Here is a 23,236-nt window from a genome sequence, read left to right on the forward strand (position 1 = left end):
AATTAGTGGGTTTTTGTTTGTCCACCCGTCTCTTGAGGATTGACCACAAGTTCTCAATGGGATTAAGATCTGGGGAGTTTCCAGGCCATGAACCCAAAATGTCAACGTTTTGGTCCCCGAGCCACTTAGTTATCACTTTTGCCTTATGGCACGGTGCTCCATCGTGCTGGAAAATGCATTGTTCTTCACCAAACTGTTGTTGGATTGTTGGAAGAAGTTGCTGTTGGAGGGTGTTTTGGTACCATTCTTTATTCATGGCTGTGTTTTTGGGCAAAATTGTGAGTGAGCCCACTCCCTTGGATGAGAAGCAACCCCACACATGAATGGTCTCAGGATGCTTTACTGTTGGCATGACACAGGACTGATGGTAGCGCTCACCTTTTCTTCTCCGGACAAGCCTTTTTCCTGATGCCCCAAACAATCAGGAAAGAGGCTTCATCGGAGAATATGACTTTTTCCCCAGTCCTCAGCAGTCCATTCACCATATTTTCTGCAGAAGATCAATCTTTCCCTGATGGTTTTTTTTTTTGGAGAGAAGTGGCTTATTTGCTGCCCTTCTTGACACCAGGCCATCTTCCAAAAGTCTTCGCCTCACTGTGCGTGCAGATGCGCTCACACCTGCCTGCTGCCATTCCTGAGCAAGCTCTGCACTGGTGGCACTCCGATACCGCAGCCGAATCCTCTTTAGGAGACGATCCTGGCGCTTGCTGGACTTTCTTGGACGCCCTGAAGCCTTCTTAATAAGAATTGAACCTCTTTCCTTAAAGTTCTTGATGATCCTATAAATTGTTGATTGAGGTGCAATCTTAGTAGCCACAATATCCTTGCCTGCGAAGCCATTTTTACGCAACGCAATGATGGCTGCACACGTTTCTTTGCAGGTCACCATGGTTAACAATGGAAGAACAATGATTTCAAGCATCACCCTCCTTTGAACAGGTCAAGTCTGCCATTTTAACCCAATCAGCCTGACATAATGATCTCCAGCCTTGTGCTCGTCAACATTCTCACCTGAGTTAACAAGACGATTACTGAAATGATCTCAGCAGGTCCTTTAATGACAGCAATGAAATGCAGTAGAAAGGTTTTTTTGGGATCAAGTTAATTTTCATGGCAAAGTAGGACTATGCAATTCATCTGATCACTCTTCATAACATTCTGGAGTATATGCAAATGGCTATTATAAAAACTTAAGCAGCAACTTTTCAAATTTCCAATATTTATGTAATTCTCAAAACTTTTGGCCACGACTGTATAGTACCACTTTAATGCAGAATAATCCCTAGTTCTGTTGCATGTATAACATTGTGCTGCCTTATTTTGTTTGTATGTTAGCTTTATGGATGTGCACCTTTAACTTTGGATGTGCTAGTCTAAATTTTCTTGGGATAGAATGCCCAGTGTTTACGGGCAGATTGGCCATAGAGCCAACAGGGAAATTTCCTGGTGGGCCAGGAAATGCACCTGGCCAGCAGCTGTTCTCCTAAATTGAACTGCAGTGAGGGTGTCAGTATTTTTGTGCTGCACTGTTGTATTTGGTTCTGTTGAGTTTTGCGCTCTATACTATATGCACTATAGTATAGTTGGCCCTGCCTACTTCTGTTGCCCCACCTTCTGTCAATTTAGACCCGCCAACAACATGGGGCCCCTTTAGCTTCCAGTTCGCCTCTGCCAGTGTTACCCTATTTAAATGTCACCTATGTCCATTGCTGGCCTATTCAACTGACTTCCAGTAGTGGAGCACTGTACTCTGCTTCTCTTTGGCCATCCCATATTTCATGGAGCAGCAGTGTACGTGTGACCGCAGCTCCACTGAAATAAGGGAACGCATGGGCTCATCTGGTCTTTCCCATCTTCAGTACAAGATGCATCCAGTGACGTGATCCTGCGCAGGAGTACATGTGTCTAGTGACTTTCCAGCACGTACTGCGAGTCATTTTCGGATCAGCCACCCTTAGACGTAGGAAGTAACATACAGACAGAGCGTAGTTCCATGGTTAGTTTTATAACTCCTCTCCATACACACATGACAACATTATACCGTACGTCGAAGCATAAGCTCTATAGAGGCGAGATCTACGGCTGAGATTTAAAGCTGTACAAACACTATAGGGTATACCCCGCTATCTGGCGCTCTCATTGGCCCTAATTCTGCACGTTATACTTGATTGTGTTATGGCTATGTTACATATTGCTCTATGCTTCTTTTCTAAGCCGCATGCTGTTACCCAGGATGCCCATGTCCTACTTCTGAGGGTCATTTTCCAGCTTTGGTCCCTGGCTCGACCACAGCTAGCGAGCGTACACTTCATACAAGCATTACACATACATATATATATACTCATACATTTTCCGAGACTGCGCGGCGAGGGGACAGTCAAAGAACACATTTACCAATTCATAAAATAATCTAGGAAGAACTGCAATATGGCAAGGGAGAAGCTAACTCGTCTCAGCTGTGCCGCTATTAATGCTAGGCTTTGTAAACTTAACCCTCTCATGCCTGGGGGTCCCCTCCTTACCAATTAATTACCTAGGCAAACCATTGCAGATACCAGTCGGATTCTATGCCAAGCAAAAGAAAAAAATTATAATAATACACAATGGGCAGGCCAGCCATCACTTCAGGAGTGGTGCCCTGGACGTTAGCTCCTACATATACACCACACACCACATCATCTTGTCCCGCGGAGGGCGTCATGGTCACTGTACACTGCATTTTTTTTCAAGGATTTAGAGTCTGCTCCAAGATTCTTGCTGCTCCCATGTGCAGGATCCATCAGATTATACTGGGGATTTAAGTGTCCAATAATATGAGACAATAATAGGGAACTGCAGGAAAAGCTGGGTAGCTGCGGGTGTGTATGAGTTCTGTGTATATACAATGAGCATGTCGATATACAGCTGAGGCAACGGTAGTGAGCAAAGGGGAGGGGGCAGCCAATGATGTAACACTGACGACGGGGTGAAGGGGAAAGCAATGATCAGGCCAGGGTGACTAGTTTTTCCTCTGGGGTCTCCTCCAGGAGTTGCATAATCAGTTCATGGAGTGGTCGACAGACCTTGGTGTAACCGGCAGCTGTGAGGTGGAGGAAATCAAACATGTCATGTCGAGAGATAGCGCCATCCGAGTGGACAAATCCGAAATCTACATCCAGGAGCTGAACCCCAGGGAGACGTGGAAGCCAAGAGCGCAGCAGCTGGTTCACCTGCGCATTCTTCTCACGCAGTGGATTCGGCTTCTCTCCACGGGGTAGTAATCCCTGCACGAGAGCGTTAACACATGAAAAACCTGCAGAATTTATTTCAAAATCATTTTTTTTTTTAATCAAATTTTTTAAATGACTGGCTCTGCTGTGAAACTACACATCCAGGATGCCCTGATAGCTGCATGATGGGAGTGATAGTTTCACCACAGATCGGATTACTGATTCACATGAATACATATATTGATTAGTCACTACATTAAAACCACTTGCTTAACCTCTTAGTTAATGTTCGCATTTTCACCTCCCCCCAACCTTCCAAGAGCCATGACTTTTTACATTACGTTTCCATTCACGTAGCCATATATAAGGGTTTATTGGTATTTTTAATGGAGCCATGTAATTAACCACAGCCTGTATAGGAAAACATTTTTTGTGAGGTAAAATTGAACAAAAAAAATAAAAAGTTATTTTGCCATGTTTTTATTTTGTTTATGGCGTTGACTGTGCACTAAAAATATGACGACCTTAGTCTGCCAGTCGGTATGATTACGGTTTAGATAGGGGTGTATATAAATATTTTACTACTTTAAATAAAAGCTTTAAAACATTTTCTTTTTCTTCTTTGCATCACCAGATTGACAGTAAGGGCTCATTTTTGAGAGGCAAGCTGACTTTTTATTGTCGTCATTTTGGAGTAAAAACGACTTTTTGATCATTTTTTATTAAATTTTACAGGGGGACAACATGACCAAAAACAGCAAACTGGCAACATTTTTACTTTACTTGTTATGGCATTCACAGCGCACAATAAATATATTTTAGAGTTTTGACATTTTTGCATGCGGTGATACCGGTTATGTTTATTTTTTGTTTTTTTTATATCTAAAATTGGGAAACAAGGGTGATTTAAGTTTTGTGTTTAAAAAAAATAAAAATCAATCTTTCCACTTTTTTTATTTTTTACTGTACATGGGTACTTTATTGCTTGTACCACTGACTACTATACTATTGTATTTTATGGGATTTTCACATGCTGCCTGTCTGCGTCAGTCTCGGCTTTGCAGGCAGATCAGTAGGAGCCTTCACAAGGGATAGCAACATATTGAATATCGCTGTGGGCTCTCCGATTGAAGGACAGAGGAAGTTACCTCCCTTTGTATAACCCCACGGATGCCACGGTCTCTATTAGTGGCATCTGAGGGGCTTAACCAGGATTGGAGCCATCTCCATTCTGGGCCACTGCCAGAGGGTATCAGCTGTATTATACAGCTGGCATCAGCCATAATCTCAGCCTGCGAGTCTGCTTCATACATGTACATGTACATGTACAAGATTATGAGTTAAAGGGTTGAAATTCTGCAGACACCCTCATGAGGCCAGGACATCAGAATACCACTGAACATGGCACCCAAACACGAGGTCTGGTAGGGTGCATTATTCCGCTGACAGGGCGCTCCCATTGCCCACAGGATCACACCTCCTCCACCAAACTTGTCTTCTCCGCTAGTGGATACCGGTGCCATCTCTTCCTTAGGCAAGTGATGACCACACATCAGACTGTCCATGTGATGTAAAAGAAAATGTGATTCATCAGAACAGTCCACCTTCTTCCATGGTCCAGTTCTGATGCTCACATGTCCTGTTGGTGATTTCAGTAGTGAACTGGGGTTAGCATGGGTACTCTAACCAATCTTCACATTCCTATACACAGCTCGCTGTAATGCCCAGTGTATCCTCTCACTTTTCTCAGTGTCAGTAATTTATGCTACAGTAGCTATCCTGTGGGATCGGAAAGGTTAGTCTTTGCTCCCTACAAGTATCAATGAGTCCCGAGGCGTCCAAGGCCCTGTTGATAGTTCACCGGTTGACCTTCCTTGGACCACTTTTGGTAGGTACTACTAACCGCTACATACCAGCAACACAGCCCAAGACTTGCCACCGTGGAGATATGACCCAGTCTTTTAGCCTTCACACTGTGCCCCTTGTTATAGTCGCTCAGATCCTTAAAGGTGTTGTCTCACTTCAGCCAAATGGCATATATCACGAAGAGAAAGTTAATACAAGGCACTTACTAATGTATTGTTATTATCCATATTGCTTCCTTTTCTGGCTGGACTCATTTTTCCATCACAATTTACACTGCTCGTTTCCTGGCTGGATTTATTTTTCTATTACATTATACACTGCTCATTTCCATGGTTACGACCACCCTGCAATCCAGCAGCAGTGGTCGTGCTTGCACACTATAGGAAAAAGTGCCGGCCTCTCTGGTGGCAGAGACCTTGGAGCGCACATAGGCTGATGCTTTTTTCTATAGTGTGCAAGCACGACCACTGCTGCTGGATTGCAGGGTGGTCGTAACCATGGACATGAGCAGTGTATAATGTAATAGAAAAATAAATCCAGCCAGCAAAGGAAGCAATATGGATAATAAAAATACATTAGTAAGTGCCATTAGTAACTTGCTGAAGTGACACAACCCCTTTAAATTTCCCAATTTTTCCCTCTTCCAACATATCAACGTCAAGAACTGCCTGATCCCTTGCTGCCTGTCAACCCTAACTGTAAAAAACATCATAAATATAACAACCACTTTAAGTATCACACACATAACTTCTATGTACAGTCCAATGTACAAGCCTGGCAACCAGTTAAAGGGGTTATCCAATAAGAAACTGCCCAACACCGCTGTATTATCAAGAGGGAGGCAGAACATGTCGGTGACCCCTACGTACCACTACAATTATTTTCGCCTGGGGTTGCAGTGTGTTGACGAGTTTTATGATAGCTTCTATTCCACCGGCAACTTCTTCAGCTGTGTTTTCATAATTGTTGGTACCAATCCATAAGACTATGACCTGTTGTGTAAGAAATAAAAAATAAATCAATTATTGCATTATTTAGGTCACACGTGGTGCATTTCCCATAAAAATCTGCAACAATGCAAGTGATCAGAAACTCACAGACATACTGTGGAAGAAATCCTCTGCAAATGAATAGCGTCCAGACCTTATCAGCACTGGATTTAACACTTGAGTAACCTGATTAAGGCCATTGCTCAGATGCCCCACTTTTTAGTTCACGATCACACGGCAGCTCCACTTTCAGTCTCTGAGCACAGTACACATTAGCTGACAAGGCGCAGGCGAAACTTTCTTCTACCGCTGTGTTACGTGTAATTAAGTTGGGTTTTTGTGTAAGGTAGCCTAAGGCTCCATTCACAGGTCCCCAATTCTGTTCCGCATTTTGCGGAACGGAATTGCAGACCCATTAATCTCTATGGGGCCGCACTATGTGCTGCCCGGATCCGGAATTGCGGATCCGCACTTCAGTTCACGAAAAAAAAAAAAGAACATGTCCTATTCTTGTCCGCAATTGCGGACAAGATTAGGCATTTTCTATTATAGTGCCGGCGATGTGCGGTCCGCAAAATGCGAAACGCACATTGCTGGTGTCCGTGTTTTGCGGTTCCGCAAAACACATACGGACGTGTGAATGGACCCTTAGTGTATTTCCAGAAAAGTGTTAAAAAAAAAAAAAAAAAAAAAAAAAACATGGATTTGCCTTTTTTTTTTTAAGGAATAGTTGCAAAGAAATTGGGACATCAGAAGGTACCTTGGATTCATGTATTCTTTTGGGACCCTTGCTGCGTCGTTCCCATTACACTGTGTAATTGCTGTTGTTCCCCAACACGCATCACAGTATCAAGAACACTGGCTACTTTTACTTCAGTTCATATAAAAACCATATCCACCATCTTAACATTGCTTACAACATGTTTAGGCCATTAAAAATGTATTCCCACCTGGGACAATTATAGTATATTGATAGGATATGCCATAAATGTCCAAAAGGTGCAGGCTTCACCTCCGAGACTGGCATCTATCTCAAGAATGGGTCCTGCAGGCGTGCTGTCCATTCAACTGCTATGGAACCTCTGAAGATAGCCAAGCGAGCTCTGGCCTATTTACGGAAGTCTTACAGCAGTGATTGGAGAAAGCTACGCAACCCCACAGGGCTCGTTCTTGAGATAGTTGCTGTTTTCAGAGGTGGACATAAATAGCATATCTTATCTATGGGCAAAAAATGTCCCAGATGGGAATACCCCTTTAAATCATTAATATACAAGTAGGCTGTAGGGTTTGGGTACAGAACCGCATCCACTTACTATCCCAGCAATTCTTCATAATGGCACCACATCCAGGTAGCTCTACTCTCTGTTCACCTAGTGATGTGTTCAGATTCCTACAATCCAAATCTAGTTCTGTTGGAACACAATAGCCAGTAACCATCGACAACCCTGTTCTGTATCCCCTAACTCGAGGGGTTAGCGGTGTGCTCTTAGTGGCACATTCCTTATGCAAGGCTACGTGTGAGAAGACGACACAGCTCCTGCATCACCAATGTAGTCCCCTGAAGAACCGTGTGCAGATATATACCAGGGAAAAGCGCCTGAAGCAGGGAAGCTGATGGTCCTTGGTTATTGTGTTTCAAAAGAACGAGGACTGGATCTGTGAATCTGAACGCATCACCAGGAGAATGAGGATACCTGGAGGAGCACGCTTATGAAGAATTGCTGCAAAGGTAACTGGATGGGGTTCTATCCCCAAACCCTACACCCTTCTTATATATTACTGATGTATCTCTGTAATACATGCACTAAAAGGGTGGATATGGTTTTGAATGAGGGTACGTTTTAGCCAGTCTGTCTGATACTATGATTCATATTCGTTATAACAGGAGGTATGTGAAGGGATCGGCTTTGTCCCCAATTCAGACGTTTCATGGACTAGTCATGCAGTATGAGCAACAGGACATCTGTGCTACTATAACTGAAGACGGAGAAACAGGCTGGGGAATTACGTCGCCAGCCTCTGACAACATGTGAAGGTCATGTCACACGTGTATGAGCGGATCGCCTAAATCCAGACACATGAAAAACGTGAACAGAACAAGTGGGCAAGAGGCAATTCAGCTCAGTCTCCCGCCCGATACCACTGGGTCACAGGAGGAGATAGTTGGGCCAGCATTCACGTCATTTATTTTAACCCAATAAATACTACTGTATTATGACAGATGGCAACTAAAAATCTTGCCCCAAACTGGATTCTGGCAAAGAGTCAGCCTTAAATCCGGACAGAATCTGCTGACATTCTGCCGCCATTGCGCATGAATTGGATATGTTATAAATTGAGATGCTCTGGGATAAAATCCTTGCAAAATAATGAATTCTCTGCATTTTAAATCAGCATCGAGTCCATTACTCTCACAGATTAATTCCCCAGAGTACAGCCTCATTCCCGCGTCCGCGCTCAATTCCGTGAAATGGTGGTCAGTGATGACTCCGTGAAGATGTCAGTGATGGATCCATGTGTCCTTTTTTTGCTGTCCGTGCGTCATCCGTGTTTCACGGACACCGTGCAGCTGAAAAATAATTTCAAAGCATCGCTTCCTAATGATCTGTGAAACATGGATGGCTTTCATGGACCCATAGACTATTTAGGGGTGTGATGGAATAGAGCATGCTTCTGTGCAAAAACCACAGACCCAGGTGAATACACACATTACAGTGAACGGGTACGTGTGCTGACTTATGAATGAGGCTTAGCAATGGAGCTAATCTGCAACTGGATTCTCTGGCGATCCCCAGCGGCAGATCAGTGCCGTGTGAACATGGCGTTCTGTTAGTCATTACAGCCTTTGTGCCACTATTGTCATTTTCACAAAAATAAAATGTCAGGACGGAAAGTTCTGTCCAGCCCCTGACTTTTTAGAACAAGTGGCCCATCTATGTAGGCCTATTTTTATACCATGTTCTTACCTTAGGTTTGATATTCTCTAGCTCTCCATTCTGAAGCCTCCAAAGAACATGGCGCGTTGTGTCTCCACCGAGACCAAAATTCAATGCATGAAGTGGAGAGAAAAGTTCCCTCCAAATCTGTGAATAGAAAGAAAATAAAAAGGACACTGCATCATTATAAAGCCTGATACATGAAGGGTATTGGAGGCGTTGGACAAATGTGATTGTATTGTCAATGACGGATATGACATGTTTATTTCCAACTAGCAACCCTAGCGGATATAAAAGTGTGCAGGACAAGTATTTCTTTCCTCATCACACAGAGATTTTCCCTCATTCACTGTATCGGCCCATCCACAAGGCAGCCAGCGCCGCTGTTCACTGTGAATGCTGCACGCCCGCTGGGGGCTGACAGCTGCTGCAGCTTCAGGTGGCATGTCCCTTCTTGGCACGTTTGTGGCTTTAGACAGTCATTAGAACCTGTCTCAATCATGTTCTTTTTTTACAATGAGAGCCAATTATCTATTTATTAATATAGCGCTGACATATTCCTCAGCGCTTTACAGACATTATCATCATTCGCTGCCTCACAATCCAAATTCTCTACCATTATGTCTTTGGAGTGTGTAAGGAAACATGCAAACACGGGGAGAACATAAAAACTACATGCAGATGTTGTCCTTGGTAGAACCTAGGACCCCAGTGCTGCAAGGCACCAGTGCTAACCACTGAGCCACCGTGTAGCATCTTATCCCGCTGTCTACTGACATTCCCAAAGACTTGTTATCGTCGGTTTTCCTCAGCATACAAGTATTGAACTAAGGCCATGTCAACATCTAGCAACCTTCTAAAAGTGTGGGGGGGAAATATAGCACCCTGAATAATAAGGAAGTCCATCGAGTGGTTGAAGAAAGGAAGGACAAAAATACAAGTGGGCAATGTGCAGGGGTCAGATGTAGAGAATTCGGGGGGTTACAATTAGTCCTGGGGGTAGAAGACCATGTACCGTAGTGCACAGAAGGTGCACACAACTAGTGTCAGGGACACAAGAAGACAGGGGAATCCACAAGAGATTATAACCAGAGATGTTCTGGTCAAAGGAAACGCAGGACATTCATTCCAGGAAAGGTATAGAAAGTTCATAGCGCCACCTTGAGGCTTGCCAGTGGCAGCATATCCAGGGTCGGATTTTTCTTGGAAGGGCAGGAAACTCTTGATATGTCTACCTTCACAATAGTGGGGTCTCTGAGGGGCTTGTAATAAAAGAGCTCGTCCTCAGCCAGGGTTCGGGAATACCTTCTGGAGTGGTAAGAGCGTGTCAGGTTCTGCCAAATCCCACCAAGTAGGAATGCAGAGGGACCACATCAGGTTGGAAAGTAAACCGAGGAGTCAAGTACAATCTGGGAGTAAAACACATCCTCTCCAGATCTGTACGTCTCACTTCCAAACAATGGAGGAGGCCACTCGGCTAATAAATCAGTGCTGAAGGCCGAGGTCGAGCACAGGGGGTAGAAGTTCTAGGCAGAGAAACTCGGTGCCTCGATGTGATAAGGTCTGGGCACAATGCCCTTCGTAATTCCGGAGTTTTCTGATTTCCTATTGCAAAACAGAATTTCACTGGCGAAACTCCCTTAACCCTTCACTTACCTGCTCTATTCAGGCTTTTTAGAACAGTATAGGCAAGCTCAGTAAAATACAGCAGTGATACTCCTATTAAAAGGGGGAGTCTGCCTTCAAAGGGTTGTGCAGTGCTACGATATTGATAACCTATCAGTATCAGATTGGTGGAGGTCCGACTCCTGGCACCGCTCGCTGATCAGCTGTTTGATGAAGTTGCAATGCTCGTGTGATCACTGCTCCTCTTCTAAATTACCTGCTCGTCGTCTCCTTTGCAGCGGCGGTGCAGTGTAATTACCACTGCTCATCCCATGCACTTGATTACCTCTGGGTCGTCTCCTTTGTAGAGGCGTCACGGTGTAATTATACTGCGCCACTGCTGCAAAGGAGACGTGCAAGCGATTTAGTGATCGCATGAGCATCTCAACCTCTTCCAACAGCTGATCAGCAGGGGAAGCACTGAACAACTACTTTAAACGCCAAAACATTTTAATGGCAGGGAATAGATTAAAATAAAACAATTTATAATTACCAATTTAAACCTCCTCTGCTCTAGTGCTGCTGCCATGACATCATGTTCTTGGCTGCAGTGATGGCATGCCTGCATATTGCACATGGCTGCTGCAGCCAATCACTGGCCTCACAGCGTATATGGGCTTGTCGCAACTGCAGCCATGTTCTCCTTTCTCTTCATGAAGCATTCTGTATGACTGGCCTATATGCAATGTGGATCTGCACCTGTCTTACTGGCTGTGGACTGTGTGGTTCCTGACGGGATTGCTTTGTGATGCTGTAAAACTTACACCATTTAAATAACAAATACATTTAGAGGGGAAAATAATCCGCTCACCTCAAACTGCTGCAGAAGCTGCACCAAGGAATCGCCAACAAACAAAACATCCGGCTCCTTGTCCTTACAGTCTAAGACAAACCTGTTGTGCTGGAAAAGTGAGGAAAAGAACCAGTTTATTAGTGATCTACACTTATCACTACTAGAGGTGTAGAGGTGTGTGCGGACGAGGTGTCACACAGCTTCCCGAATTCATTTTACACAGATTTATCATGAGATCGCCTCTACGCGAATAATTATATTCAACCCTAAGATGGCTTCCATACCGGGACCAGGCCGGTGATGTGATCGCTGCATTAGTCATGCTGACATCGTGCACCTTTCTCATATTAGTAATACGGTGGAAGCACAAGTTTGATCGCCCCTGAATACCGGTAATCTGACATCAGCACCTAAGGGGTGGTTGGGCACTGGCGTCTGTCCACCCACTCCGCGGCAGAAGACAGGAAAGGAAGTACCAGGACACGGAGACACATTTTTTGAAGAGAGGGAATAGATCATTTATGCTTCATGCTAAAGCAGTCAATTTTCCAGTGCATGTTTTAAAGTAGTTATCCCAAGACGAATGTAAAAAATGAAAATCTGACATATAGAACATGACAAAGCTAGAACCAGCCCTGTACCTCACATGGATCCAGAGATCTCCACATTCATTGCTGTGGTAGATTTATATTCTGCTGCAGCTCAGGGGGCGCGTGTCCATGCTCTCCCTATCACAGCTCAGGGGGCGCGTGTCCATGCTCTCCCTATCACAGCTCAGGGGGCGCGTGTCCATGCTCTCCCTATCACAGCTCAGGGGGCGCGTGTCCATGCTCTCCCTATCACAGCTCAGGGGGCGCGTGTCCATGCTCTCCCTATCACAGCTCAGGGGGCGCGTGTCCATGCTCTCCCTATCACAGCTCAGGGGGCGCGTGTCCATGCTCTCCCTATCACAGCTCAGGGGGCGCGTGTCCATGCTCTCCCTATCACAGCTCAGGGGGGCGCGTGTCCATGCTCTCCCTATCACAGCTCAGGGGGCGCGTGTCCATGCTCTCCCTATCACAGCTCAGGGGGCGCGTGTCCATGCTCTCCCTATCACAGCTCAGGGGGCGCGTGTCCATGCTCTCCCTATCACAGCTCAGGGGGCGCGTGTCCATGCTCTCCCTATCACAGCTCAGGGGGGCGCGTGTCCATGCTCTCCCTATCACAGCTCAGGGGGGCGCGTGTCCATGCTCTCCCTATCACAGCTCAGGGGGGCGCAATGTGCCATGCTCTCCCTATCACAGCTCAGGGGGGGCATGTGCCATGCTCTCCCTATCACAGCTCAGGGGGGCGTGTGCCATGCTCTCCCTATCACAGCTCAGGGGGGCGTGTGCCATGCTCTCCCTATCACAGCTCAGGGGGCGCGTGCCATGCTCTCCCTATCACAGCTCAGGGGGGCGTGCCATGCTCTCCCTATCACAGCTCAGGGGGGCGTGCCATGCTCTCCCTATCACAGCTCAGGGGGGCGTGCCATGCTCTCCCTATCACAGCTCAGGGGGGCATGTGCCATGCTCTCCCTATCACAGCTCAGGGGGGCATGTGCCATGCTCTCCCTATCACAGCTCAGGGGGGCGTGCCATGCTCTCCCTATCACAGCTCAGGGGGGCGTGCCATGCTCTCCCTATCACAGCTCAGGGGGGCGTGTCCATGCTCTCCCTATCACAGCTCAGGGGGGCGTGCCATGCTCTCCCTATCACAGCTCAGGGGGGCGTGCCATGCTCTCCCTATCACAGCTCAGGGGGGCGTGCCATGCTCTCCCTATCACAGCTCAGGGGGGCAGGTGCCATGCTCTCCCTATCACAGCTCAGGGGGGCATGTGCCATGCTCTCCCTATCACAGCTCAGGGGGCATGTGCCATGCTCTCCCTATCACAGCTCAGGAGACAGGTGAAGGATAAAACTGAACATGTGCGACCATCTCAGTGATCCGGACAAATAAATAAGAAAAAGAACAAACAGCAGGTGGCGCTACACAGGTACATTTTATTGAATAACTCAGTGACTATACAAAATTTGTAAATACATGTAATTACAAAAGAATTCAGATCCAGGTGCTGGTTTGACTTCCTTAAAGGGGTTTTTCCAACCCTTTATAAGTGATGGCCTACTCTCTGGAGAGGCCCTCACTATCTGATCAGCGGGGGTCCAAAAACCCCCACCTCCAATCAGCTGTTCTCCAGTAGCTCCAGTACTACACAGATCCATCCATTGTGAAGTTGACAGATTGGCAGCATGGTGGCTCAGTGGTTAGCACTGGTGCCTTGCAGCGCTGGGGTCCTAGGACAATATCTGCATGGAGTTTGTATGTTCTCCTCGTGTTTGTGTGCGTTTCCCCCGAGTTCTTGGGTTTCTCCTACACCCCAACAACATAACGATAGGGAACTTAGATTGTGAGCCTCATTGGGGACAGTTGGATGCTAAATTCTGTAAAGCGCTGCGGTATATAGCAGCGCTATATAAGTGCATAAAATAAATACATTTTAAATTTGGCTACTGCAGCGCTGCTCACATTTACTTCAACGGGATGAGCAGCGCAGTAACAAGCACCGTCCACTGCACAACGGACAGAACTGTGTGGTACCAGAGCCAAGGGAGGTGGAGGTGCGGGGTGTCAGAACCCTGCTGATCAGATAGCGATGGTCTGTCCCAAGGACAGGACAGCACTTGTAAATGTTGGACAACCCCCTTTAAAAGTTTTAATTGGAGGCCCTTTGTGTGTATCCTCATCACCACCTACATCTATAGCCACAAGTCTGTCACAATCAGATCTAATTAGGATGAGGAGGAAAAAAAGATTCTGTCACCAGGGCCTGGCAGGAGTGCAAGCATCACTTATTATTCTATTTTTTAAGAAGCAGAAAGAACCCAAATCCACAATTCTAGGATTGTTTTTTAAATGGAGATTAATAATATAATAATCATTTAGTTTTATAATTATTTGCAGTTTTTTGTTCTTTTTTAAATTGCTTCATATTTTTTTTCCCATAATAAAGCATTGGAATTTATTTTTTTATAACCTTCTTGATTTTTTATTTATTTCCACTATGGGAATTGAACATGCACTGGAGTGATACACTGACAGGCAGCCTCCTAGGCCCTGCACTAGGTTGGGATTGGGAGTACCTCTGCATTTGACAGCTGAGCCCCCGCTCCATCCAGCAATCCTTTGAAAGGAGATTTTTTTTTAGAAATGAACTGCTGCCCCGGGTGAATCTGGGTGAGGGATAGCCACATCTGGCTAGACTTTCCCTTGCAGCCCCTTAAAGGAGTTGCCTCCCCTCGTATTTGATTTAAGGCACAGGCAAGCAGGGCAGTTATTATGCAATCCCACCCCCTGCCTGTGCATGCACGCTCCCGTGTTATAAATACTACAGGTTGCGGGAGAATCTGACAGAGCACAGACGAGGTGGTATTTTCTGTTACAAACATGCAATTGTCAGATATTCTATTAAAGGGGTTGTCCAGGTTCAGAGCTGAACCTGGACATCCCTCCATTTTCACCCCAGCAGCCCCCCTGACATGAGCATCGGAGCAGTTCATGCTCCGATGCTCTCCTTTGCCCTGCGCTAAATCGCGCAGGGCAAAGGCATTTTTCACTGAGTTCCGGTGACATACCGGGCTCTCTATGGGGCTGACAGGCAGCCCGGTGACGTCACCGGCACTGATGGGCGGGATTTGGCTCTGCCCTAGCCAGTAAAACGGCTAGGGCAGAGCTAAAGCCCGCCCCTCAGAGCCGGTGACGTCACCGAACACACTGCTGGGCGGAAGTTACCGCCCGGCAGTGTGTTATTGAAAACACAAGAGCCTGTGCCCTGCGCGATCTAGCGCAGGGCACGGGAGCGCATCGGAGCATGAGATGCTCCGATGCCAGGCTCAGGAGGGCTGCCGGGGTGAAAATAAGGGTATGTCCGGGTTCAGCTCTGAACCCGGACAACCCCTTTAACTTTATTATACTGGTGTACAATCTGGATAGTAATGTGCAAATCCACCACTGAGGTGGTCGCACGTGCTCAGTTTCATACTTCAACTGCCAAAAGACACGCCCCCTGAGCTACAACAAAAGGACACTCCCCTTGAGCTGTCAGCTTGATATAAATCTATTACAGCAATGAATGTGGAGATCTCTGGATCCATGTGAGGTCCAGGGCTGGTTCTAGCTTTGACATATACTATGCAGTGTTTGATTTAAATTTTTTACATTAGTCATGGGATAAGGCTACTTTCACACTTGCGGCAGAGTGATCCGGCAAGCAGTTCCGTCGCCGGAACTGCCTGCCGGATCTGGCAAAACGTATGCCAACTGATGGCATTAGTAAGACTGATCAGTCTTAAAAATGCCTGATCAGTTCAAAAAATGCATGCTGTGTCATCCGGCAAAACGGATCCGGCATTTACTTTTTTTACCTTTATTTTTTTCGGTCTGCACTTCCGGTATTTTGAATGCCGGATCCGGCACGTCTTCAGTTTTTTTCCGCCGGAGATAAAACCGTAGCATGCTACGGGTTTCTCTTTTGCCTGATCAGTCAAAATGACTGAACTGTAGACATCCTGATGCATCCTGAACGGATTTCTCTCTATTCAGAATGAATGGGGATATGCCTGATCAGTTCTTTTCCAGTATAGAGCCCCTGTGACGGAACTCAGCGCCGGAAAAGAAAAACGCAAGTGTGAAAGTACCCTAACCCCTTTATTTAGTAAATTACCCCCGACCCCTTTAAGTACTCTTCTTCGTGATATGACATACTTTACTATGTGAGGGGTCATTCTCATACCTGACACAGCCAGCGGTCATCTCCCAGTACATCCTCAGCAACATGAGGGACGGCAGCAGAATTGGTGTCCCCCTGACTCATTATGTAGAAAATCAGACTGCAAAGAAAAGGAGTCAATTTCTCTTTAAATCATGCAGATATATAGACATCAATTCATCAACTTTTTCTTAAAAAACTAAATAAAAACAAAACGCTGCAAAGCCCCACTCACCATTTTACTCTAAACATATTTGGATTAGCACTGTGATTGGAGCTAGGGAACGGACATGTCTGATCAATCAGATCCCATTAGAGCGGTTTTCCTAGAAAAGTGATCTCCGAGACTTTGAATGGAGCAGTGAGCATGCTCGACCGCCGTTCCATACAAGCACCTCCTCATTGTGGTGAAGAGGAATGGGGGGCATGGGACCCACATTCTCCTCATTGGTGGGGGTCCCAGTGGTCAGGCCTTTATCACCTGTCCTGTGGATTGGTGATTAATGTCAATTCTAGGAAAACTCAGTTAACTCCAGATTTAAAGGGTTTTAAGGCCTCATGCACACTGCCGTGTTTCACGGCCGTATGCGGGCCGTGGAACCGCGGCCTGGATCCCTCCTGAGAGCAGGAGCGCACGGCGTCACTGGTTGCTATGACGCCGTGCGCTCCCTGCTGCCGGCACAGTACAGTAATACACTGGTATAGATCATACCAGTGCATCACTGTATTGCGGCGGCAGCAGGGAGCGCACAGCGTCATAGCAACCAGTGACGCCGTGCGCTCCTGCTCTCAGGAGGGATCCAGGCCGCGGTTCCACGGCCCGCATACGGCCGTGAAACACGGCAGTGTGCATGAGGCCTCAGGGAGTAGAATACTGATGACCTCAGGATAGGTTATCAGTCTCTGATCGGTGGGGGTCTGACACCTGGGACCGCCACCAATCAACTGTTGTGAGGAGGCTGCAGCGGTTACTGGAGAACCATAGCCTCTTAAAGCACCGCACGTTCTATAGTGGCTGTGCTTGGTATTGCAGCTCAGGCCGACTCACTTTAAAAGATGTTATCCAGGAAAAGATATTTATAACTTATCCTCAGGATAGGTTCTCAGTATCAGACCGATCCGATCATGATATTGATGATCTATTCTGAGGATCTAGGAACCAGAAAACCCCTTTAAGAACAATATGGTTTTACCACAAGCACTGAGCTCTCCTGACAGGTCCGGTCAGTAAATACTTGTGTTACCCATGAACTAACAATTCTGGAGCATCTGTTCTCATCTATCAGATTTACTTTTGCTAATGTGCCAAAATTCTGCCACACACCAGTCATTAAAAGGGGGTGTTTAACCCTCACAGCAAAGTTAAAGGGGTTTTCTCACTTCACTACTGCTTCCTTTGCTGGCTGGATTCATTTTTCCATCACATACACTGCTCGTTTCCATGGTTACGACCAACCTACAGTCCCAGCAGCGGTGGCTGTACTTGCACACTATATTGTGCAAGTACGGCCACCGCTGCTGGATTGCAGGGTGGTCGCAACCATGGAAACGAGCAGTGTATGTGATGGAAAAATGAACCCAGCCAGCAAAGGAAGTAATATGGACAATCACAGTACCTTACTGACTTGTATTAACTTTATCTACACAATAAATGCTATCTGCTGGCGTACACTTCTTTAAGGCTACATGCACACGACCGTTGTGTGTTTTGCGGTCCACAAAATACGGATGGTGTCCATGTGCATTCCGCTATTTGCAGAACGGCACGGACAGCCATTAATATAACTGCCTAATCTTGTCCGCAAAACAGACAAGAATAGGACAGGTTAGTTTTTTTTGCGAACCACGGAACGGAGCAACGGATGCGGACAGCACGCGGAGTGCTGTCCGCATCTTTTGCGGCCAGATTGAAGTGAATGAGTCCACATCCAAGCCGCAAAAACTGCGACTCGAATGCGGACCAAAACAACGTTCGTGTGCATGAGGCCTAAGGCTGTATTACACAGCTCAATGTGGCAGACGATTGTTGGGAGGGAAGCGTTCCTTTCCTGCAATTGTCTGCTCGCTTGCTGAGGGGGCTGCTGCTATTACATGCAGAGATCTCCTCCGCAGCACAGGGAGCAGCGATCGCTATGCCGTCGTTCGACCCCATGCTTTACAGTGGTTTGCTGGCGCCTGCAAACGATCATTTTTTTAACATATGAAAAGATTTAGATTTCCCGATAATCAAGCGTTTACAGCTCATAGTATAGCGGCTGTCATTGGTAATGCGCTCAGTCCCATTCACTTCAATGGCACTGTGCTGCGCCTATGCCACGTACCCGATGAACGTAAAGTCACATGGCCTAGAGAAAGCTGCGAGAAGGCCGCAGCACTACTGCGAGCGCAGGTGCCTTCTCAAACAGGGTCTGACCCCCACCAATCAGATACTGATGACCTATCCCAAGTTCAATGGGGGAAAAAAACCAGAAGATGACAGCAGCATATCCAAATGAGGGTCCTTTATTCACAGAACATCCATGTACAAAAGAGAGTGCAACGTTTCGGCTACACTGTATCACGCTTGATAAAGGCTACTGTGTAGCCGAAACGTTGCACTCTCTTTTGTACATGGATGTTCGGTGAATAAAGGACCCTCATTTGGATATGCTGCTGTCATCTTCAGTTTTTTTCCGCTGATTTGATGACCATTTAGGATCGGTGGTCTGGACAAGCTGCTGCATTCCGAGGGAGTCATATAAGGTGCATGGTGCTGCCCTAAATTATCTGCTGCTATCCCGAGGATAGGTCATCAGTATTAAAATCTCAAAAAATTCCTTTAATAATTGTAAGAAATCTATTAATTTCTCCTCAGTCAGAAAAGCTCTATGGGGGTCATTTATCAAACTGGTGTAAAGTAGAACTGGATTAGTTGCCCATAGCAACCAGATTCCATCTTTTATTTTTCACCGCTCCTTTGGAAAATGAAAGGTGTAAACTGATTGTTTGCTATGGGCAACTAAGCCAGTTCTACTTTATACCAGTTTGATAAATGCCCCCTATATGTCTATCCTGGAAATGCAAGTCTAAATCGGAATAAAATCCATGTAATAAGTGTAGTTGCTATATTCTATATTCGGAGCTGGTCATAGAAGGGTTGTGTAGGAATAACTTCACAGGGCCATGGGCGGATCCATACTTACCTGCTCTCGGCAGCTCCAGTTCTGTGCACCGACTCCTGAGGCCATCTTCCAGTCTGCGCTTGTTTACATCCTCTCTAGCACAATCATCTGCTCCGCTGCAGCCAATGACTGGATTCAGATGTCACATGTCCACAAGAGACACATCACTGCTGAAGCCAGTTATTGGTTGCAGCAGAGCAGATTATCATAACCATGCTGGGAAGAATGAAATAAGATGTGGACCAGAAGATGGACACACACAAGCCAGTACACAGGACCAGAGCGGCAGGAAGCAGGTAAGTATGGATCTTCCCATAACGTAAGCAGCCTGCGGGCACCTATGAAAACTGACTTATTCCTAGACAACCCCCTTAAGTCTTCCTGTTCTGTCTGGCAGTTCTGAGATGACCGCAGGCATGCCCAGTAATGACCCTCCTCTTCTGATCTTCACTACTGAGCATGTGCAGCACAGTGACAGGCATTGTAACAAGGGGCCTTGGAGCACCGTGAAGATACCTAGTATAAGGGACAGAAGAGAAGACAGGAGAGGTGAGAACTGATCATCTATCACCACTAGTACACCCTGCTTATCACTGATTATAGTACACAGACAGGAGAGGGGAGAACTGATTATCTATCACCACTAGTACACCCTGCTTATCACTGATTATAGTACACAGACAGGAGAGGTGAGAACTGATTATCTATCACCACTAGTACACCCTGCTTATCACTGATTATAGTATACAGACAGGAGAGGTGAGAACTGATTATCTATCACCACTAGTACACCCTGCTTATTATCACTCTTTTTGGTAAATAAGGGCCATAGACTAATACAACATAAAACATATTTATTAACATTTCTAAATTTATATGAACGTTAATTACACAATATTCATAACCGATCAAATTATTAAGCTGGGGAAGAGGGAAAAGCAGGCACATGCCTTTTTTCGGTTCAGTGCTACTCTTACATCTGTGCTCTTCTTGACGTGACCGCTTCCAGAGATATGTAATATCCTAGGTAAAGGAGGTCGTAACCTGTCCACAGGAAAGGTGATCATTTTCTGACTGCTTAGACCCAATGTCCCGTCAGTGAATGGAGCAGCAGTCACACTAGCTCTTTACCATCTACATCCATCTCTAAAGAGGCGCTGTCACCTCCCCTGATATGTCTGCTTTAGGAACTATTTGTATTCCCCATAAAGTACCAATTCTGGAGCATGTTTACTCATAACTGTGTTGTGTCATTCCTTTATTATTCCTCCTAGAAACATATGAATAAATTCACAGTTGGGTGTCCCCATTCCCCTTGTGGACGGGCGTGTCCCTACACAGTCTGACACCTGGCTGCACTGATTGGACAATATCAGACTGGGCATTGGCACTCCCCTAACTATTAACACCCATTTGGCAATTTATTGATCAATTTATAGTAGGAATAACAGAGGGACAGAAGCGTATTTAGAATAGTTGTAATATGGGCAATACACGCAATTACTAATGCTGGGTTCACACGTGAGCGTACCCGATAAGCGCTGTTACAAGCGTGCTTATCGGGCGTTTACATATGTGCGAGTGAAACAAGCAAACGCCCATTGTCACGCGTTCCCGCTGGTCTATGTGCGGGAACACGCGACAATACACCCCAAAGAAGCTCCTTGTACTTCTTGGGGCGTAGGGAGTTCGTACGCGCTGTAAAACGCTCAGGTGAGAACCATGCCCATAGGGAATCATTGGTTTTTGCGCTGTAAAACGCTCAGGTGTGAACCCAGCTTTAGGCTGGGTTCACACCTGAGCGTATTAGATAAGTGCTTTTTACAGGCGTTTTTGAGGTGTATTTTCGGGCGTTTTTGTATTTTGGAAACGCGCGTACTACGGCCTAAAAATTACGATGCTGCGAGTTCACTTCAGAAGAGCAGCATTCAGTCCAGAAAATACAGCTTCTGCACGGAGCGCGTCTCCCACACTAAATATGATCATCTGAACCCGACCTTCGCGTGTCTTCACACGCCACAGATTTTGTAGCGACTGGAAATCAGGTCAGGTTCATGTGAAGGGATCGTGTTTGGATTTCTGCAAGCTCTTTGCAGGTGAATGAAAGTGATTTTGCTGCCTGCAATCTTCTTCACCGCGCTGACGGCTTCATCGCTTATGTGCGGCCGGGTCTAGGAAGCAGCTGCTGAGGTAAACCATGCAAAACCAGTAACAGGAACCCATCTACCAGGTGCTGTGGGGCCTATGGGCCACCTTGGGCACCAGGGACTGGGTGCGGTAGCCCCTATTGGTGACAAGATCAGCAACCTGACAGTTGTGGCCGGGATCCCCGCGGATACGGCCTGAGGTCACCCCCTCATACATACCGAGCCCCACTACTACAATGTGCGGATAGGTACGTACAGCCTCAACACAGAAGGGGCAGCACAAAGCTGGGGAGCCCATCAGAGGGCAGTGTGGGGGTAAATGCTTACTGATGACATAAGCTGCCGGTGATAACATCATCAGGCCACATTACATACATGTAAGCACACAGCACACTCCTATGGCTGCCAGCATGCCCATGATGGAGTGACTGAGGCAGCCATGTAGCATCAGGGGTACAATCCTTACCATTATAAAGTATCTGCCACCCATAGCGCAGAACAGAGGTCGTCCCATTGTGATGAGAGGGGTCCATGGCATCTACACCCTCACACCATAGAAATATGCAGCACAGCACAGAGGGACTCCCCCCGCCCACACACACAATGGACGAGTCCACCGCTCCATCCCTAATAAGCAACCAAGATATACCTACATCTATACCTCATCCGAAAGAGCACAAAATACCTAATTTAATGACGTCACTCACTCGGTTCTCCGGTAACTCCACCCCTTCCGGTCTAAGGGACCCCCGGTTTGGCTCCTGCAGGCGCTGCTAGCCGCCGCTCTCCGCGTCACTTCCGTCTGCTCTGGCCAGGAATGGCTCGGCCAATGACAGCTCCCGGAAGTGACGTATGTAAAAGTCCCTCCCCCAGCACAAGAGATACTTGCTCATTGAGGGACGTTAGTGTGGGCGGGGCTACGGAAGGACAGCGGTGCAACTGCTGGAAAATACAAGTCACGGACTGGCGTAAAGGAGAACTGGCTGTTGCCCATGGCAACCTATCAGATTCCACCTTTCATTTTTCAGCACTCCTTTTGAAAATGGAAGGTGGAATCTGATTGGCTGCTATGAGCAACTTAGCCAGTTTGCCTCTACACCAGTTTGATAAATCTCCCCCTAAAGGGCTCATTCAGACTTTATCCGTTTTTGCAGTCTGCAAATTGTGGATCCTCAGAACACAGAGCGCATTCCGCATTTTGCAGAATGGCCAGCCCTCTGATAGAAATGGTTATTCTTGTCCACTCTTGTCTTTTTTGCGGGGCCACTTAACGGAAATACGGATGCGGACAGCACACGGTGTACTGTCCATATCTTTTGCGGCCCCGTTGATATTAATGGGTCTGCATCCATGCGGAATGGATGTGGACTCAAATGTAGGGTCATAGACCCTAAATGTGTGAGTGGCGGGGCCCTGCGGCTCCATAAGGACTTGCATCCTCACTAGGATGGATAATTCTGCCCCCTACTGGTCAGGTATTGAATAAATCTGCCCACTCACATTGATCTGACTGGTCCCCCTCATCCATTAGTACCTGGTCCTGCAGGTGAAGGGTAAATAGCTGGTTAGGAGTAAAGCCAGTATTACACAGGCTGAATGAGCAAGCGCTTGTCCCTCCCGGCAATCGCCTGCTCGCTGGAGGAGGAGACCGCTGCTATTACATACAGTGATCTCTGCAGTATGG

General features: G+C 46.6%; 1 protein-coding gene across 2 annotated transcripts; it reads right to left on the minus strand.

The window, feature by feature from the left end:
* Positions 1–1,985: 1,985 nt before the first annotated feature.
* PAFAH1B2 (platelet activating factor acetylhydrolase 1b catalytic subunit 2) lies at positions 1,986–22,375 on the minus strand. 2 transcript variants are annotated; one of them, XM_044282262.1, is made up of 6 exons: positions 22,238–22,375; positions 16,269–16,365; positions 11,477–11,566; positions 9,031–9,147; positions 5,945–6,067; positions 1,986–3,263 (listed from the first exon to the last, which is right to left on the minus strand). In XM_044282262.1, exons 2-6 carry the CDS (start codon positions 16,347–16,349, stop codon positions 2,985–2,987), a joined length of 690 nt encoding a protein of 229 aa, XP_044138197.1. In that variant the 5' UTR covers positions 16,350–16,365; positions 22,238–22,375; the 3' UTR covers positions 1,986–2,984. The 2 variants fall into 2 exon arrangements, with proteins under 2 accessions (XP_044138197.1, XP_044138196.1); XM_044282261.1 differs by having other exon boundaries at positions 22,260–22,372.
* Positions 22,376–23,236: the final 861 nt, after the last annotated feature.

This window comes from Bufo gargarizans, chromosome 2 (genome assembly GCF_014858855.1).
Source record: "Bufo gargarizans isolate SCDJY-AF-19 chromosome 2, ASM1485885v1, whole genome shotgun sequence".
In the NCBI taxonomy this organism is placed as follows: domain Eukaryota; kingdom Metazoa; phylum Chordata; class Amphibia; order Anura; family Bufonidae; genus Bufo; species Bufo gargarizans.

Bases quoted from the DNA above. Each gene is read 5' to 3' on its own strand.
- PAFAH1B2 (XM_044282262.1), bottom strand. From the start codon at position 16,349: ATGAGTCAGGGGGACACCAATTCTGCTGCCGTCCCTCATGTTGCTGAG. The intron at 6,068-9,030 runs GTAAGAACATGG...CTTACACAACAG, and splicing joins TAGAGAATATCAAACCTAAG to GTCATAGTCTTATGGATTGG. The intron at 3,264-5,944 runs GTACGTAGGGGT...GCTCTCGTGCAG, and splicing joins AGGCGAAAATAATTGTAGTG to GGATTACTACCCCGTGGAGA.